The 17177-nt window shown below is 39.2% G+C and overlaps 1 protein-coding gene across 4 annotated transcripts in view; it reads right to left on the reverse strand.

Annotated features, from left to right (window-relative positions):
- Positions 1-2728: 2728 nt before the first annotated feature.
- DCL4 (dicer-like 4) overlaps positions 2729-17177 on the reverse strand; it is a 174107-nt gene continuing 159658 nt past the window's right edge. For 3 of the 4 annotated variants that reach the window (XM_087662142.1, XM_087662144.1, XM_087662145.1), the window contains 5 exons: positions 13360-13713; positions 12626-13184; positions 3818-3959; positions 3501-3677; positions 2729-3387 (listed from right to left, as the gene is read on the reverse strand). In XM_087662142.1, the coding sequence (XP_087518268.1) occupies positions 3521-3677; positions 3818-3959; positions 12626-13184; positions 13360-13713 (1212 nt within the window). In that variant the 3' untranslated portion in view covers positions 2729-3387; positions 3501-3520. The remainder of the gene's footprint in view (positions 3388-3500; positions 3678-3817; positions 3960-12625; positions 13185-13359; positions 13714-17177) is intronic. The other variant, XM_087662143.1, reaches the window with a different exon arrangement.

Below are 17177 nucleotides of genomic sequence, written 5' to 3' on the forward strand. Positions count from 1 at the left end.
AGATTTATTAGCTTTAAATGAAGTCTCCCCGATCTCATAAGTGATATATAAAATCCTTCTTTTTCCAATAATACCTAGTTGAGGATTATTATTTAATGGTTAAAAGTCATGTTCATCTCTACTCTTTGTCTACCATTTGTGCTACTATAAGCATAGAGATATGAGTACTAAGTATATCCAAAGAATCTCTAATGGAAGAAGCAAACTTCTCCAAGGAATCCTTAGTAGATTGAGCCATATGCTCCATGACTTGGTTTACATATTGCATCCAACCAACTATTCAATCACCTGATCCAATTTAGAAACCAATTTCACGCGTTTGATGGAATGCCTAGTCTCATGGTTACAAAGAGTAGCATTAATAGTACTATATGCAACATATTCTTATGAATCTTCATCATCATGACATATCTTCAATAACCATTCACGTACTTTTCTAATTTGTTGTTGAACATTATCATTAGGCTTATTCTTTCCCTTATTTCCAATAAATTTTGCTCACTAGTAAAGTATAATCCTAGTAGACCCCCCTAATACAAAAATGGTTATACCTTTTGACTTCAATATTGGAATCAAGAACTTTTCGATAAAAAAACAAAGCTCGCGAATAATTCTTAAAAATAAGCTATAACACTCAAGTTTAAAATAAAAATATATATATTCTAAAAATATTTATTTACTTCTATTTAGAACTACCTTGCACAATATTAAAGCATTGTTTTAGTGTATCTGCCTCTCCTAAGTCCAAGATAAGATCTTCCAACCTCATGGAACATTGTGTTTGATTGGTAGGAGCTCAATATAACATGAAATACCTTGTATGGCTCTTGAAAATTCTCTAAATTTCTCTATAATACATGTAACCCAGTAAAAAACCTTTCAAAAGTGATTCCAATTCATTGTTTGAGTACAACACTCTATGTAAAATCTATAACCAATGTGAAATGATCTATAACACTTACAAATAATTAACAATTCATTCAAATGAACATCTAAATACCTTATTTTCACTAAATAAATGTTCCTTGCTCTAAGTATAATGACTAAAATTTCTCATATAGTAAATATATAATAACATGTATAATCCCTACAATTGATCAATGGAGTTCCAATCAATACTATCTAGTTGAAGTTTTTAGATCCTTAACGACTCCACACAAGATACTTCTAGTGAGGAATATAATGGTATGATAAGCTCCTTACATAAGCTCCAAATTATCGAGAGACAAGTAAAGTTTTCCATAAGTCAATTGGTTGCACCCCTTTAAAATCTTTAGTAATAAGGAAAAGTTACCTCTCTATTATCCCAAAATTCCTCTCGACATCCATGTTTTTTCTCAATGGGAATATTAACATGATAAAAGCATTCTAATGAAGTAATCAAGGGTAAAATGCTTAACTGAAAATTAATTTCGATACTCTGATATGCATGATTGATTAAAAAAAATTGAAATGAAAAAATAAAAATAAACTAAGAATCTTACCAACGTAATTTAGTGACTCATTGATTACTAATACTTACACTTAACAATATTTCTTTGTTGGAATGAAAAACAAGGATGGACTAAGAATTTTACCAATGTAATTCAATGACTCACTAATTGCTAATACTTACACTTTAAAATATTTTTTCAAATTATACCCTATCCTTGAGTAAATCCAAGAAACAACAAGATTCTGAAAAAAATCCAAGAAAAAATTATACCAACTAATTCAAAGACTAATGCTCTAATAGCACTTGTCAAAGAGAGGACTAAGAGATAAGAGAAAAAGGAGAAGAAAACGAGTAATAAAAATAACGAAAGACTAGAAAAATAAAGGCCATAAAAGTTGAGTGCAAACATGTAAGATAAGAGAATAATCATATTATAATAAAAATATCAAAAATTAAATCACATTTTATATTTATATCAATGTGATAACATATTATTAGTAACTCTCCCTCATTAATATATCTTCCCAACTTCTTACATAATTGTAAGATGCCATTTATAAAATAATTAATAATTAATATATAACCATTTGTGATAATATATCAATACTTATAAATATAATAAATATAAATAATGAAGTAATGATTGTCATATGTAATAATTAATTATTAATTCATTATATACATACATACACATTATATTTGTATAATACATGTATTATTTTTCTATTGTATTTCCTATTTTGTTTATTAGTGTGTATACGTATATACATATTTGATATATATTAGTTTATTTGTAGTCTTGTAAGTGTGTTCTCGTTTCCTCTCATAAAATTTACTCTTCATTCTTTTTCTTTCTACGCACATCTTTATTCACCTCATATGCGAATATATATGTGTGTGTGTGTCTAAATACGTATTTTATGGATGTGTATCCATTCTCTCCTTTACTTTGCATTTTCTTTCATATATGTTTACATATATGAGCAAATATGTATATACATGTGTATATATACATACATGTACGTGGGTACATGGATATGTATACTCATGTGTGCGTATATTGTTCACGTATTTTTAGTCTATGCATTTATGTGCATGAAGAGCATATATACACTATACGGACATGTTCAACCATTAAAATTATCATCTCATCCCATATGTTTAATTGACAAAAAATTTAAATTTCTTTTAGTGTGCATTTGTGAATGTTTTCAAAGTATATTCACATTGCATGCACATTTACAATTTTTTTTAAAAACCTTAGGGGAGAGAGAGAGAGAGAATAGATATAACTTTTACCGTTAAAAAAGAAGCCCTATTGATTACCAAACTTCTTATGCCACAAACTTGGGATCCTTCTGGTTGGTTCAGTATCCCCCAAGGGAAATCTCTAAATAATATATACAATAGAAGATTCTAGAGTACAAAGTCACATTGCTTGATTGAGGGATCTTTGTCATTGGGAGTTTGGACTTGTGTAGTATGGGGGTGTTCTCCAAGAAAAATTTGCTGTCGAGATATGGCAGTTTTTTGAGCTCCCTAGTTGCCCGTTGAATTTATTTGTGACTTTTGTACTATTATATGTGGTCCTGTTAGACCAAAATGTGCATGAAAATCTCGAATGTTTGAGGATGCACTATCTCCACATTTCCCGATTACAGTCAAAACCAGTTGTGGCAGTGACCTGCACTTCAAGGCAGAGAACGGGGGCCGTGTGTGGGGGTGGGGGTCTTCTGTTGCTCGAACTATATGAGAAATGAGTGAGCCCAAAAATCTTCAATGTGCACATGGAGATGAGATGGTAGCATTATTGTGATGGGGGACAAAAGGGTTCGACTCAATGGGAACACACCAGAAATGCAAATGTTTTCATTTTGGTCATATAACCGGTAACTATCTGTGCGGGGTGCTGCATCACATAGCACCCTGATATCAGTGATGTATCCAGACACCTGAAATTATGGACAGTGCCATTGGCAATATCAATAATACAATCAATGCAAACCTCAATTGCCTCTGGTACATTATGCAAACTTCAATGCCTCTGGTACATTATGATACTCACACAAACTTGATTCGGACCCCTTACTGTACCCAAGAACTGATCAGCCCTTCTCCTTCTAGCCATTGGAGCAGCTCACTTGCTGAAGAATCCATGGCTTCCTTTTTGGTCCTTTGTGGATCTCCCATACACTGAATTTGCCCTATGCTGGGAATTTCAACAATTACATCATACGTGAACCTGCCATACGATTTGTACAGGTTTAGCACAAGAAACAGTGTCATTCAATGATTCTGGTTTGTAGCCACTGCTCTGAATTCTGTACCCATGCTAACGTTTTGTAGATTGAATAGACTGTAAGCATATGAACTCTTCCTTACATGGGACGGTGGGGCATGCCATCTTCCTGGCAACACCTAAAAAGTGGCTCCTTCCATTTGTATTTTGCACAGACTTCATAAAGCCCTTTCCTTGCTTGTCCTTTTGTACAAGCTTTAGTGACATTTGAGAAGGCGGCACTCCCTGCAGAAATTCAATTAATCAATAAGTATTTTGCTGACCAAGAAAAGCAGGAGAAAAGACCTAACACAGAATATCCTGCTTGGAAAGCACATTTCAATGCCAGTCACCAATTGAAATGCCTGGCCTTCAAAAACGAGCTCTTTTCAGCAAACACCACTACTGAAAAAGCAAAGGTTACCGATGGGGTTGTAGCTCAAGTGGTTAGTGTGTGGGTATGTACATGGGTGCATGAGTTCAGACCTTGGGTACACCCTTGAGACATCTTTCAAAATTTCAAGCCCTCCTCCAAAAAAAAAGACACAAACAAAGAAGAGAGGCTAGTGGACCATGGAACACTTCCACACAGTTTTTCCTGTTATCAAGGTCACTGTTCTGTATCCAAATTAGTTTGAAGATTCCTAAGTCTCGATTTCCATGGCTAGTGAACCTAGATTGCTTGTCTAAGGATAAATCTCATTTGGGGTAAACAAAATTAAGAACATGTCAGAGAGGGAACCAGGGAGAGAGAAAGAGGAGAGAGAAAGACTGCAGGAAGAGAGAGAATAAGAGTGACGAGGAGAGAGAAAGACTAGATTTGGAGAGAAAAAGATAGGAAAGATGAAGAAGCCATGGAAGCTTAGAGCAAGAAGGGAGAGAGAGATTGTAAATGTATTGATTTGTCAAAAGATATGAAAATTTACAACTTCTCTCCTTATATACCAATGTCAGTTCGACATGGCATATTATCAACATTTTAACTATTTCCAACTTCTTACAATCCATCCCTTCCCAAAAGTTTTGTGTCCTCAAAAACAAACCTAGAAACAAGCTAAAGAGATGGATAGAGCAGAGTACTACTCTGTACAGCATTACAAGGGATAAAGGAAAAGATTACCTAATACTCAATAGTAGTACTAATCTATACAGGAGGTCAAAATCAGCCAGTAGCCTCCCGGATCAAAAGGAAAAGTTGTATCTTTGCCATGCATAGGATCAACTTTCATAAGATCGAAATCAAATACAGCTGGAAACACGATCATCATGATAGTACTCACTAACAAAGTCTCCATTGCATGATGGTCTTCCAAGTCCACATGCTGTCCATAATCTGCCTTCTTGAACTGAACTTCTTGTTGTTGAACTTCTTGTTGTGGACTCATACCATAATGGTCTTCAACAAGATGTTCTCCATCATTAACATCATAATATTCAAATAGCAAGATTATTTTGGCAGACTTTGCCCTACATGTGGCTTGGTGATTACAAGATAGTGGCTTAGCACAACGATAGCATAAGCCCGCAGCATGCAGTTCCCGTATTGTATCACTAGTAAGGTGTCTAACACGTTTAGCTTTAGATAGCAGTTTACACACTTGTTCATCACCATTGATCAGCTCTATGATAGTTTTGACATGCTGTTCATAGTCATCTTGCTGCTCATGCATAACAGATGGTTGTCCATGCTCATCATGTACAACAGATGGCTGTCCATGCTCATCATGTACAACAGATGGCTGTCCATACTGCATATGGTGATAATAGCCCTGCTGCACATAAGAGGGACAGTTAGGTTGAGCATATGCAATTGCTTCCACTGATGTTTGCTGCTCACATTCATAAGCATGCTGCCTTTGATAATTAGTCCCACTGTATTGGTCATAATCACTTGCTTGCTATTGATCAAAGCTAGAAGTGTATTGATAAGCATAACCATTTCTGTTACATCCATAAGAACTATTTTGCTGAAGAGATGGATGCTCATAAGCATAAGCGTATTGACCATAATAACCATTCTGCTGCCAAGGTTCAATGGGATGATACTCATCAGCATATATATGTTGTCCATAGGCATAAGCATTTGATTCAGGTGTACTATCAGCATATTGATGCTGGCCATGAGCATAACCATTTTTTGGAATGCCTCTTCTTCCAATGATCCCATCTCCATGACCATTTTGGTTGGATGGCTGAAGTGGGACTGAAGGGTCACTGTTTGAACAAGCCTTCTCATTAACTTCTTTTGATGCCATTTGCAACTGCATAAATTTAGCAATTTGTGCCATAAGTTGCTTGTTGGATTCTACCAACTTATCAATAGAAGCCTTGGTCTGATCAGTAGATTGAACCATCTGATCCATTCTTGACAAGATGGCCTCATGTCGTTCCCTATGTCTCAGCTCATGGGCACACAAAGTATCAGTGAGTATACTGATTTGCATCCCCAAAGCCTATATATCCTCAGATGGTGGTTGGTTCATGGATGTTTTCCACGAGAGCTAAAACATGTTGATCAGAATTCTACAAGTTCTACAGGTTCAGCGATTTGAAGGTTGAAGAAATTATGTCAGAACTACAAAAGGTCTCAGCAGAGATTGAAAGCACAAAGGGGGTGCTCCTCTCTGTCACAAATTTGAAACAAGCAGCAATAAAAGAAAGGCAAGAGGCCAATAATGCTCTGGATGTTGTCTCCAAGAAAATTCAAGAACTTACTGAAGAACAAGGCTCTGTTAATGAGGCTTTGGTTGCTGCTCAAGCTGCACTTGTAGAGACAGAAGAGCAGATTGAACTTTTAAAGTCAGATCATAGTCTGCAGTAATCAACTAAAGGAAGAGTATTCTGATGTACAAGAAACTGAAAGACAGGTAGTGTTGGCTGAAAGTGAGACACAAAAGAACATTGCTAGCTTAAAGTGGAGTTGGACCATGTCAGGTCTACTGAGTTGGCGTCTGTTACAGCTCTTAGCAAAATGTTGGAAGAGCTAGATGAGTTGAAAGTTAAGCAGACACATGCTGCAGAAAATGAGTTCTCTTCAGGATGTCTGTTGCCACACTTAAAACTCCGAGCTCTGCGTATCAGAAACCAAATGACAGAAGGTGAGTTGCAGAGCAACCTTTCTGGGATAGGAAAGCCAGCTCTCTCTGGATAGGCCTGTGGTACAATGCAGTCAGAGCGTTCTGAAGGCACTTCTGCTAGCTTCAGATGCTTCTATCCACTCAAATGGTTCAACTGTTGTCAAAAACCAGCATCTTCTTCTGTGCACACTCCTTGGCTATGGAAGGTATTCTATTCAGCAGCAGCAGCAGCAGCAGGCACTGCAGCAGCAGCCAGAGTTTACTTCAGCAACGTACAATAAAAGATGAACAGTCAAAGCAGCTGCAACAATGCCAGTTGCAGCATCTTCAGATACAACAACAGAAGCATCAGCAGGCTGCTCAACTGTTGGCAGCACAGCAGCCTCAACACATTCAGCCTATGCCTGATCCAGCTGTAATGAAGCAGATGATCCAAATTCAGGGTGGAAGAGCGTTTTTTACAACAGCAACAAAAGACTTCATCACAACCAGCATCCTCCCCACAGATTACATCTCCCCCTCAAATGTCCCCTCAAAGTGATATGCAGAGTATTGGAAGTTCAGTTCTGTAGATTCCCAAAGTTGGAACACCATTACAGGCTGCCACACCACCGTTCATGGCTCCTTCTCCTTCTTCAAAGCTAGAGGAATCTGAACTGAAACCTTTGACACCTGGCATATCCACAATGACGACTGCTCCATTGAATGGGCACTCAGCTCCTATTGACACACCTGGTTTTTCTGTGTCACCTTACTTGGGAGAATTATGAATGATCTTTGGAAGATTGCTGCTCGGTTTGAGGAGAAGAAAGAGCGGCAAATCAGAAGACCAGCAGGACAGCTCCTTGATCAAGAACGAGCCTGTCACGCCTCTAGATGGCTGCAGTCAAACTGGACTGCTGCTTGCAAGTGAGAAAGAGACCGGACCTGCCCATGGAGATTGTCAGGACAACAATGTGGTTGAGACAGCATTAACTGACAGTGCAGGCCTTGGTGAATCATCTAAGGTCCTTGAGGAACAGAAATAGGATAACTTTAATGGGGTTATATCTCGTCAAACAAACTCTCAATCTGGCACTGAGGATGGGCAAATGGAATATATCTCGTCAAACAAACTCTCAATCTGGCACTGAGGATGGGCAAATGGAATTGGAGATGGACTCCATGAAAAGAAGATGGCAGCTGCAGCTGAAGTGCAGATTTCTGAACTCTTGCAAGCCAAGTTTGAGCTTGAAACCAGAATAGCCGCTTTCCTTGCTCAGCACCAAGAGCTCGTTGAAAAATTACAGTTGGGGAGGAATTCAACTGAAGTGCTCAATTGTGGACTGTTAGCAGAGAAGGCACAGATGGAAGCTTCTTTGTCAGCAGAAAAGGCACAGCTGAAAACTGCTTTGTGAGGCTTATTAACAGAGAAATCAGCTTGGAAACGTCTTTCTCAGATATGAGATTATTGCAGGTAGAACTTCCTAGTCAACTGCAAGCAGAGAAGGAGACGGCATCTGTAGCACAGAAGAGTGTCTGTACTTTGAACGCCGACATTGAAAAGTTGCAGGTGAAGAATGAACAGCTTCTGAAGCTTCAGTGAAACACTGCAAAGCTTGCTTATCCCTCAGCAGGTCAATACCTTCTTCTTTCTTGAAATTACCCGCTAACCAGTCAACTATGCACTTGTCAAAGTCATCACCTCCAAGGTGTGTGTCCTTTGAAGTCGAGAGCACCTCAAACACACCATCACCGACCTCCAAAACTGATACATCAAAGGTTCCTCCACCCAGGTCAAAACTAAGATGGTTTCATTATTATTTTTTCTCGAAACCATATGCCAAAGACGCAGCAGTTGGCTCATTGATAATCCGCAGAACTTCAATGGATGCAATTCGGCCAGCATCTTTAGTGGCTTGATGTTGCGAGTCATTAAAGTATGCAGGCACTGTAACGACTGCTTTCTTCACTGAGTCATTCAGAAATTTCGCTGAAGATTGCTTTCTTTTGGGAGGAGCACGGACCGCGGGAAAAGAATCCCATCATCTGACTTGAAGATTACTTTCTTTCGGGAGGAGCACGGACTGTGGGAAAAAGAATCCTAAATTTGTCGTCGAGAGTCGAGAGATGATGAAATTGCATTTCTGGTATCTTCTCCTCCTTCTAGTCCCTCTCAACCAGTTATAGGTCTTTTGCTTGCCACTGCGGACTTTGAAAGAGATCTTGTTTCTCTAAACATCAGGCTTTCCGGCAGGAAAGGCTTCATGGATTGAGGCATCAAACCCAGAACAAGAGCATGGCGGTCTTGCTTCTGGTTCAGAAATAGAAACAGTTGCCAAGGTTGTCTCCATGGATGTGCCTCAAATGGAGTACCCTTCGAAGGAGAAACACAGAGAACATCCCTGGCTGTAAAGGATGGTTTCTTGATGGTCAAACCAGAGAGAATGCTGCACCAGCCTGTAATGATGCGTGATTTTTCCTTGATGGACCTGATGCCGCAAAATCTTTACTCACACAAAATGTATCAATGAATAGAATCACGAGTGCATTAGAAGAGAGGAGAGCTGAACCAGAACTACAGTAGGGAACCGATTGACGATTGCATTCGGAGAAGAGAGAAAGCCAGCATTTCGTGAGAAGCCGGATGGTTGCAGGCAGGTATGACTCATGGCAACGGGATGCAACGGAAAGTAGTTGGAGAGAAGGGATAGGAAAAGGAGCTTGTGAAACGGCTGCTTCTTCTTCTTTGCCGTCTTGTTCTTTTACTTGTGCTTCCTGTGTGTACTCTTCTTCTTTCAGCTTCTTCTTCTTCTTCTCAAGCTTCAGCTTCTGGTTCTCAAGTATCGTACATCAGTGCTCGGAACAGTGCTATTGATAACTCTCCAGCTCGCGGTGGTACAATAGTGCTGAAGACATCCTCCCGTCCTCCAAACAGCCACATGGATGATGCAAGGTTAAATGGTGCTCAAGGTGGAGCTACAAGCAAAAGGAATCAAGTCATGTATGCCTTTGGAATCATGGGAGTCACGGGAGAAAGGTAGGAGCAAGAATTCCTCCATGGGAGCTCTCAAGAAAGCTTGAAGGAGGTAGAAGAAGACTTCTCTTTGAAAAGTAGCACTGGTTTAACTCTCCCTTAACTCCTGTGTAGATTTTTTCCAAAAAGAACCCTAAAATTTCACCTCAAAGTTGGAAAACGAGCTGCCATTTTGTCTCCATGCCTTCAAATTTGATCAAACCTCCTGACATAGCTTGTGTGGAGTCTAAGAAAGCTGCCATGTCCAGTACTTCTTGACTGCTGTAGTTCTTCAATGCTGTACCTGTACACAATAAGGTTTCTTGAAACTGACAAGGAACTAAATGTAAAGAAGGAGAGAGAAAGGAAGGATCTGAAAACTAGGCTCTGATACCACTTGTCAGAGAGGGAACCAGGGAGAGATAAAGAGGAGAGAGAAATACTGCAGAGGAGAGAGACAGACTGCAGGAAGAGAGAGAATAAGAGTGACGAGGAGAGAGAAAGACTAGATTTGGAGAGAGAAAGACAGGAAAGATGAAGCCATGGAAGCTTAGAGCAAGAAGGGAGAGAAAGATTGTAAATATATTGATTTGTCAAAAGAAATGAAAATTTACAACTTCTCTCCTTATATACCAATGTCAGTGTGACATGGTATATTATCAACATTTTAACTATTTCCAACTTCTTACAGAACACTACATTAACGTTTCGGGACCCTCTTCTTCGTTGCCGTTGTATGAATGTGTGATTTGCTCCTTCACTTTCTCTTCTTGATGTCGCTTTCCTTTTCTCTTTTTACCCTTCTTCTAGCTTTTCTCAGGGAAAAGAATGATTCTATTCCCCTCAGGACAAAACGTCATGAGGCAAAGCAGAATTATATCTGTAAGGGACTTCCAAAGAAAACAAGCAGCTATAGAACAAAGAGAAGTCCATTACAAGGCCTGAATGAATAACCAATCTGGACGACTATGAATGCCAAACCATCTGTGATTCAAAAGAAAAGAAAGTGCCAGAACCTCAGATCCTGAGAAAAGTGTCTCTCCTGCTACTGAAGTCAGCATAACTGGATCTGGAAGTCCAAATATACCAAGCATTAATATTGGCTAACAACTTCCATCTGTGGCAATGGCCTTGGTTCACTCTTGCCTGTGAAGCCAGTGCAACTGTGACACAACAAATTGATTTTCTGACAAATTTCATATTCACTGGGCCACAATCAAATGCAGTTTTCTTTACTCTTTCTCACTTGTGCCTTGTTCCTGTCTTCAGCCTTCCTGTTGGTTCTGGAGCCATGAAACTGAAATGATGAGTTTGATGGTTGAAAAACAAATTAATCAATGGTTGCACCTCCAAGATACCTATTCAAGGTAAGGCATCCTTATAATAAGGGGTTTACCACTTGGGGATCAGCGTAAGGTCAATTTTTTGTGGAGATCAGTTCCTATTTAGGACGGACCATAAGGTGTACTTCTTTATCTCTACTGTTTGGCTGGCCATTACTAAGCAGCACTTACACCCTTGAACAGACACCTAAAAGTGAATTGGCGGAGCATCAGACACTGTCATTTCTTTTATAGAGTTGACATATAATGCCCTCATGTAAATCTCCATCAGGCTTTCCTCAGAGATGGTGAGGCTTCAAGCATCAATTCTTTTACAGATATCCTTCGTGGTTCTCTGGTCCTTTTTACATGGGTCTTTCATGCACCAAACATTATGAAGTGAACAACTATTTCATAGTGTTACAAATACTCACGTGTGTGTGGGGAAGGAACTGATGTGACAGCTTCTCAGACTTGAGACCAGTAATGTTACTGCCCATCATTTCAGAGTGTTAGGGATGCTCATGTGAATATGTGTGTTATAGATGCTCATGTGGGTGTGCTATTATGGATAGAAGTCCATTCTCATCAGCTATATAGAGAGGGACATGCATGCTTTCAGCTGGCAGGTGTGGTCGTTTCATGTGGTGAGGTTACTTGACACTTGGGCTACCCCATTGGAGTGGATGTGGTCCATGCCAACATATGCATTAGCAAGGACCTTATTGATTCATCTCCCTGGCACAAACACATATTCAGCAGGGGCAATGCATAGTGGACAAAACCTTTGATTCTGTTGTCCGATGTTTTGTCACCTTGTACATGACAGGCATTTACAAGGAGACCAATAATGTTAATAATTATCACTTACAAGGTGACAAAATCTTTGACTAATAAAATCAAAGGTCTGTCCATGATGGATTGTACCCTGCTCAATATGGGTTTGTGCAAAGGAGACAAATCAATGACAACATTCCTAATGCATATGGTTGCATGGGTCACATCCACTCCAATGGGTGAACAACTACGGAAGGATTCATATGAAAATAATGTTAATAATTGTCACTTACAAGGTGACAAAATCTTTGACTAATAAAATCAAAGGCCTGTCCATGATAGATTGTACCCTGCTCAATATGGGTTTGTGCAAAGGAGACAAATCAATGACAACATTCCTAATGCATATGGTTGCATGGGTCACATCCACTCCAATGGGTGAACAACTAGGGAAGGATTCATATGAACAAGTTTAGAACAACTCTTTGACACTTTCACAATATTCACTGTAATATGGTGTTAGTCATCCTTTGTGAGACGTTTGGAGGAGACCTTAAAGCCTAGAAAGATAGAAATACTTATTTGGCTCAAGGAACATATGTTTGTGGCCCACTATGACTGAGAGCACCAGCTATGGCCCAGATATTGCAACCTTTTTTTTTTGGGGTTAATTTCAAAAGAAACAGAAAAGATCTCAATGATTGAAGAGAGGCAACCCAGTTATGACACAATTTGTCCTACCAGCTTGTTCACAGCTTGACATGGAACTGTTGTCGGTTTGATTTGATCCTTTGTTGCTGCCATTTTTCTGTTCAGATGCTGTAGCTGCTTTATCAGAACTAAAGGAAATGTCTGATGACACTGAAGGATTTTCCTCAGAAAGAATCTGCAAGAGGAAAGAATCTATTATAGCGTTTCTAACATCAGGAACATGTTCTGATAAAGAAGCATCAGGTGCTGCTTTCTTTTGCATGTCATATGCACTTGATTCCAAGCTAACTTCTTCTTCATGAATCCTGTCGTTTGCACTTTCAGCTGTCAGTTCATTGATCCACCTTGGTGACACTGTAGTTCCATCTGAACAAGGTGTGGGTATGCCAGTGGAACTTTTCTTTTCAGTAGTGCCATCCATGGTCAGTACTTTCAAGGACAAACATTCTGCCAATTTATCTACTGGACTGCCAGATCCTTTTTCAGATGTCTCTTTCAAGCCAGATTCTGTTGATGATGCTGGCAGCTGTCTGTAACTCTTCTGCAGTTTTTTTGGAGGGCTTTTGCTCCTATGGACATAGCCCAATTCCTGTGGTCATGGAAAAATATATGCAGATGTATTATGTACAGAGTGAACAAGTATAGGGAAAGCTTTCATATGAGGCAAGTGCACATGAACCACCTGTATCAGATATAAGAGCTACTAACGAAGACATGATTTCATTTTAGCAATAGCAATGCAAGTGACAGAGTTGTACCCATACCTTCAGTTTGTTTAGAGTGCTGTAAGCAGCTTGCCTTTTGGCAGATTTTTTATCCTTAGCTTTTCCAGATCCTGTAACTTCCTTTTTTTTCCCAGATGAACATCCTATTTCTTCATCACATACACTGACATGATACTGGATTTCACATCGGTCTTCACGCACGACATCATATGTCAATTCAAAATGATGCCTTTGGCATAATTCTATCAGTTCTCGCACAGGATGAAGTTGAGAAGTCTTCATTGTAACTACAGGTTGCAAAATTGGCTCAAAAACTGACCAGACGATGTGTATATCAAATCCTGCATCTACAAATACAGCTCCTGCCAGTGATTCAACCAAGTCGCCAAGCACCTGAAAAGTAGCATCAGCATTAACATGAGAACAATCATGTTGGCTAAGTAAAGAACTAACTGCTGGTATCAATCCAGAAAATACGTAGTGACATGTGAACATTAGAGAGGACAAAAAGGCACTAGTAAAGAGGTAAAGGCAAAGAGCATGCTCATCATAAAGTTATACAAACAGAGACAAAAAGGTAGCATCTCAAAAACCTGCAGTCTGGCAGAAAGAGACACATTAGAAATATGGTGTAACCTACATCGTCTAGAGCACCCACCACCACCTAGTGGAGCGCGCGCATGCACACATGCTGTGAGCAGTTTAATTGCATATAACAGAGGGAGAAGAGACACATTAGAAATATGGTGTAACCTACATCGTCTAGAGCACCCACCACCACCTAGTGGAGCGCGCGCGTGCACACATGCTGTGAGCAGTTTAATTGCATATGACAGAGGGGGAAGAGCTGCCGTTTGATATTCATTGCTTGCTCACTGCCCTCAAGCTTACCACAAAATTGAGGGGAGAACTTCTACACAGTTAAATAAATAGTAACAAATAAGGAGAGCAAAGATGAAAAATCTGAGAGTTTTTGATTAGGCAATTTACAGGCATGGATTGTTGGTTGAAAAATGATATTGTAAGAAAACCATGCTCTGGAAATTAAAAATCTCACGGAAAGCGAGCCCCATGTTTATTAAATCTGAACTATTCTATGTAGATAAATGAGGGGCAACTTTTTCCATTGCCTGCCATGGTACTAGAAGTGATCACACCTCTGTTGTCATATTCCTTTCCAAGAATGCACATTCTTTAGAAGTAGTTGCAAACTCCCGTTTTTGGAGGGTACCTTTGGCCTTGTGAAACCAGCCTTCCTTCCGTAGATGGGTGGTAAATCCTTGATTACAACTTAATTACAGCAGAAAACAATTAATGCAAATCTGAAAATACAAATTTACCTATTGATCTTGGACAATGCACACCCGATTGGCCTTAAAATTGGCGCCCCTTTCGGTATTTCTTTAGCTTTATTGAAGAAGAAGTTGATTTACAATGGAATTCTCTGATCCCCTTCTCAATCCAAAGTCCTCTTGCTGTCCAAAGTGACCAACAAGTCTTCAATCTATTTTGGCACTTGATTCGGGCAAATAATTGGCATTTATCCACTTCATAGACGATGGAAATGCCCCAAATTCAATGGCTGGCTAGTCCTCCACTTGAATTTAGCTGAAATTCACCTTCCGTCTTGTTGAATCCAAGTCTTGGAGCTTCCAATTTTTGGCACACTTGCCAAGGCTTCTACTAAACCCTAATTTTTGCTGTAAAATTAGGGTTTACAACAGAGAAATTTGCAATTTCTCAACCTTCAAGGGTTCAAATGTTGAGATCTTCGGAGCAAGGCTATAAAATAAATGGGAGATAAGAGAGAAAGCTACAGAGAGAAAATTCAAAGTTTTGTCACGAAGAATGGTTGAAAATCAGTCAAATGCAGCTGCTGCCCTGCCACAACAACTTGTAGATGCAAAGAATTGGAGAAAATCAGACATTTACTACTGCTGCCCTGTCTCAACAGCCTAAAGATGCTGTCAGTTGCTGTTGATTGGTCTTCTCTTGCCCTTGGCTACTTGAGAAGGTTCTCCAATGACTGCAAATCAGACCAGCATCATCTCCTCTCTCTCTCTTGCAAGCTGTATACACTAAAAATGCCTCTCTCCAATCTCTAAAGACGTTTTTTAGTCTTGCATGGGCATTTTTCACAAGTGGCAGTATTTCCAAATGGTTTTTCTAGCATTATCCATAATTAAATATTAATTTTTCGCCTTTAAATACTGAAAATTAATCTAATAATTATTTCGGTGCCCTGAAAAATAATCCCACTGGCCAATAATTAAATTGGCTAGGCAACTTTCATTCCCGAGTGTCTTTGTGCCATCTTTGAACATCAGATTGGTGTTAGATATCATTGAACGCCACTTCTCTAGTGTCATCAACTGATATTTATGGCCAAATGAATGATCTAGGCCAACAACTAGCACCAAATACTACCAAGTACCTGTGCGGTATAACTTATAGCAACTTTTGCCTTTGACATCCCGTGATTTCTTTAAGTCCTCGGGCTCATAAATTTACTTTAACCCCAGTTGCACCTCACATATGTGACATTTACTTAATCATGTGATTAAAAATTAATCCACATGTTAAGTGAGGTTTCAAAAACACATGTCCTCATGACACCTTGTATAACATTAATAGTCTGTTATGTGATAAAACTGAGGGGAAATAATGTGTGGATAGAAAAGAGGGCCATAAGACATGAACTTGTAGCTTACAAATGGAACTTGAAAAGTGTAACGATGGGATGAAGACACTTTGGTGGCAAATGAGAAAGATCTTCAAGATAGTGTGCAAGAAAGGAATGCATATGGTTGCTATGCACATGAGGTTGTTCAGAGTCCAGACCTGCATTGTGGCATGATGCAGTGCAGACTTCTGCCATGGTCCACACAATAATAGAGTATGTCTAGTAATCACCTTTTCTGATAGATATTTGCTCTTTGCTGATGCTCATCCCGTGAGGCATATACCATAGAGGTTTTGGCATATTACCCTCAAGTAATAATCTTGTATACTCTAATAGCATTGCTATTTAGAATTTACACATTTATTCTATCATCTTTAGTCCAAAATACCCAAGATGATTTGTTTTTGGTACTAATATCACAAATTTGCAAACACGAAAAAATGTACTTGTAAGGATTACACTTCTCCCAAGCTGGATGTTCTCAAGGTAGAAAGGCTAGCACAGGGGATAAATAAGAAGCCAGATTGCACTCTGCTGTGCCAAAGCATATGGAGAATTTCTAGATGGAAGAAAGTGCAAGAATCCCAAATGTCTAAGAAAGAATATTTATATCTCCCTGTACTCTCTGTCATCAGGTGCTAAGATTGTGTATGATCTCTGCCCAGATGGGTTTTATTGATAAAACTCTCTTCTTTGGAAAAAAATGTCCTGAGGGATAAGTTTTATTACTGGATTTTATTTTCTTTCAGAAAAAAACCGTGTATGATCTCTGCCCAGATGTGAGTGGTCAATAACCTTGCTGCATCTCGAGGAAATGGACCTTATTATAATATTTGTGCCCCGATGATCTGTTCTCATATGAAAATCTGTTGCTCAATTTCAAGTTTCCAGTATTGATTAGCAGAAATGTCCAAATAAACTATGCAATAATACAAGAAATGAGCACCCATTTAAGGTAAGGTTCTACAATCTACTCCATCCAGGTGATGTCCAGAGTATGGATGATCCTTGTCTCGTGGCCTGACTATGCAATAGATGTTCCCCTGAAATTCAAATCCAGAAGTTGGTCCTCTATCTGTAGTCCAAGTCACAGCTCCCCAAGTCCGTATCATTTCTCCTCTTTCACATACACAAGTAATGACACAGGCAAGAATACTGAACTCACTAGAGGGAA

This window comes from Lygodium microphyllum, chromosome 21, assembly GCF_053477565.2.
Source record: "Lygodium microphyllum isolate KBCC chromosome 21, Lygodium_microphyllum_v1.1.10, whole genome shotgun sequence".
NCBI classification, from domain to species: Eukaryota; Viridiplantae; Streptophyta; class Polypodiopsida; order Schizaeales; family Lygodiaceae; genus Lygodium; species Lygodium microphyllum.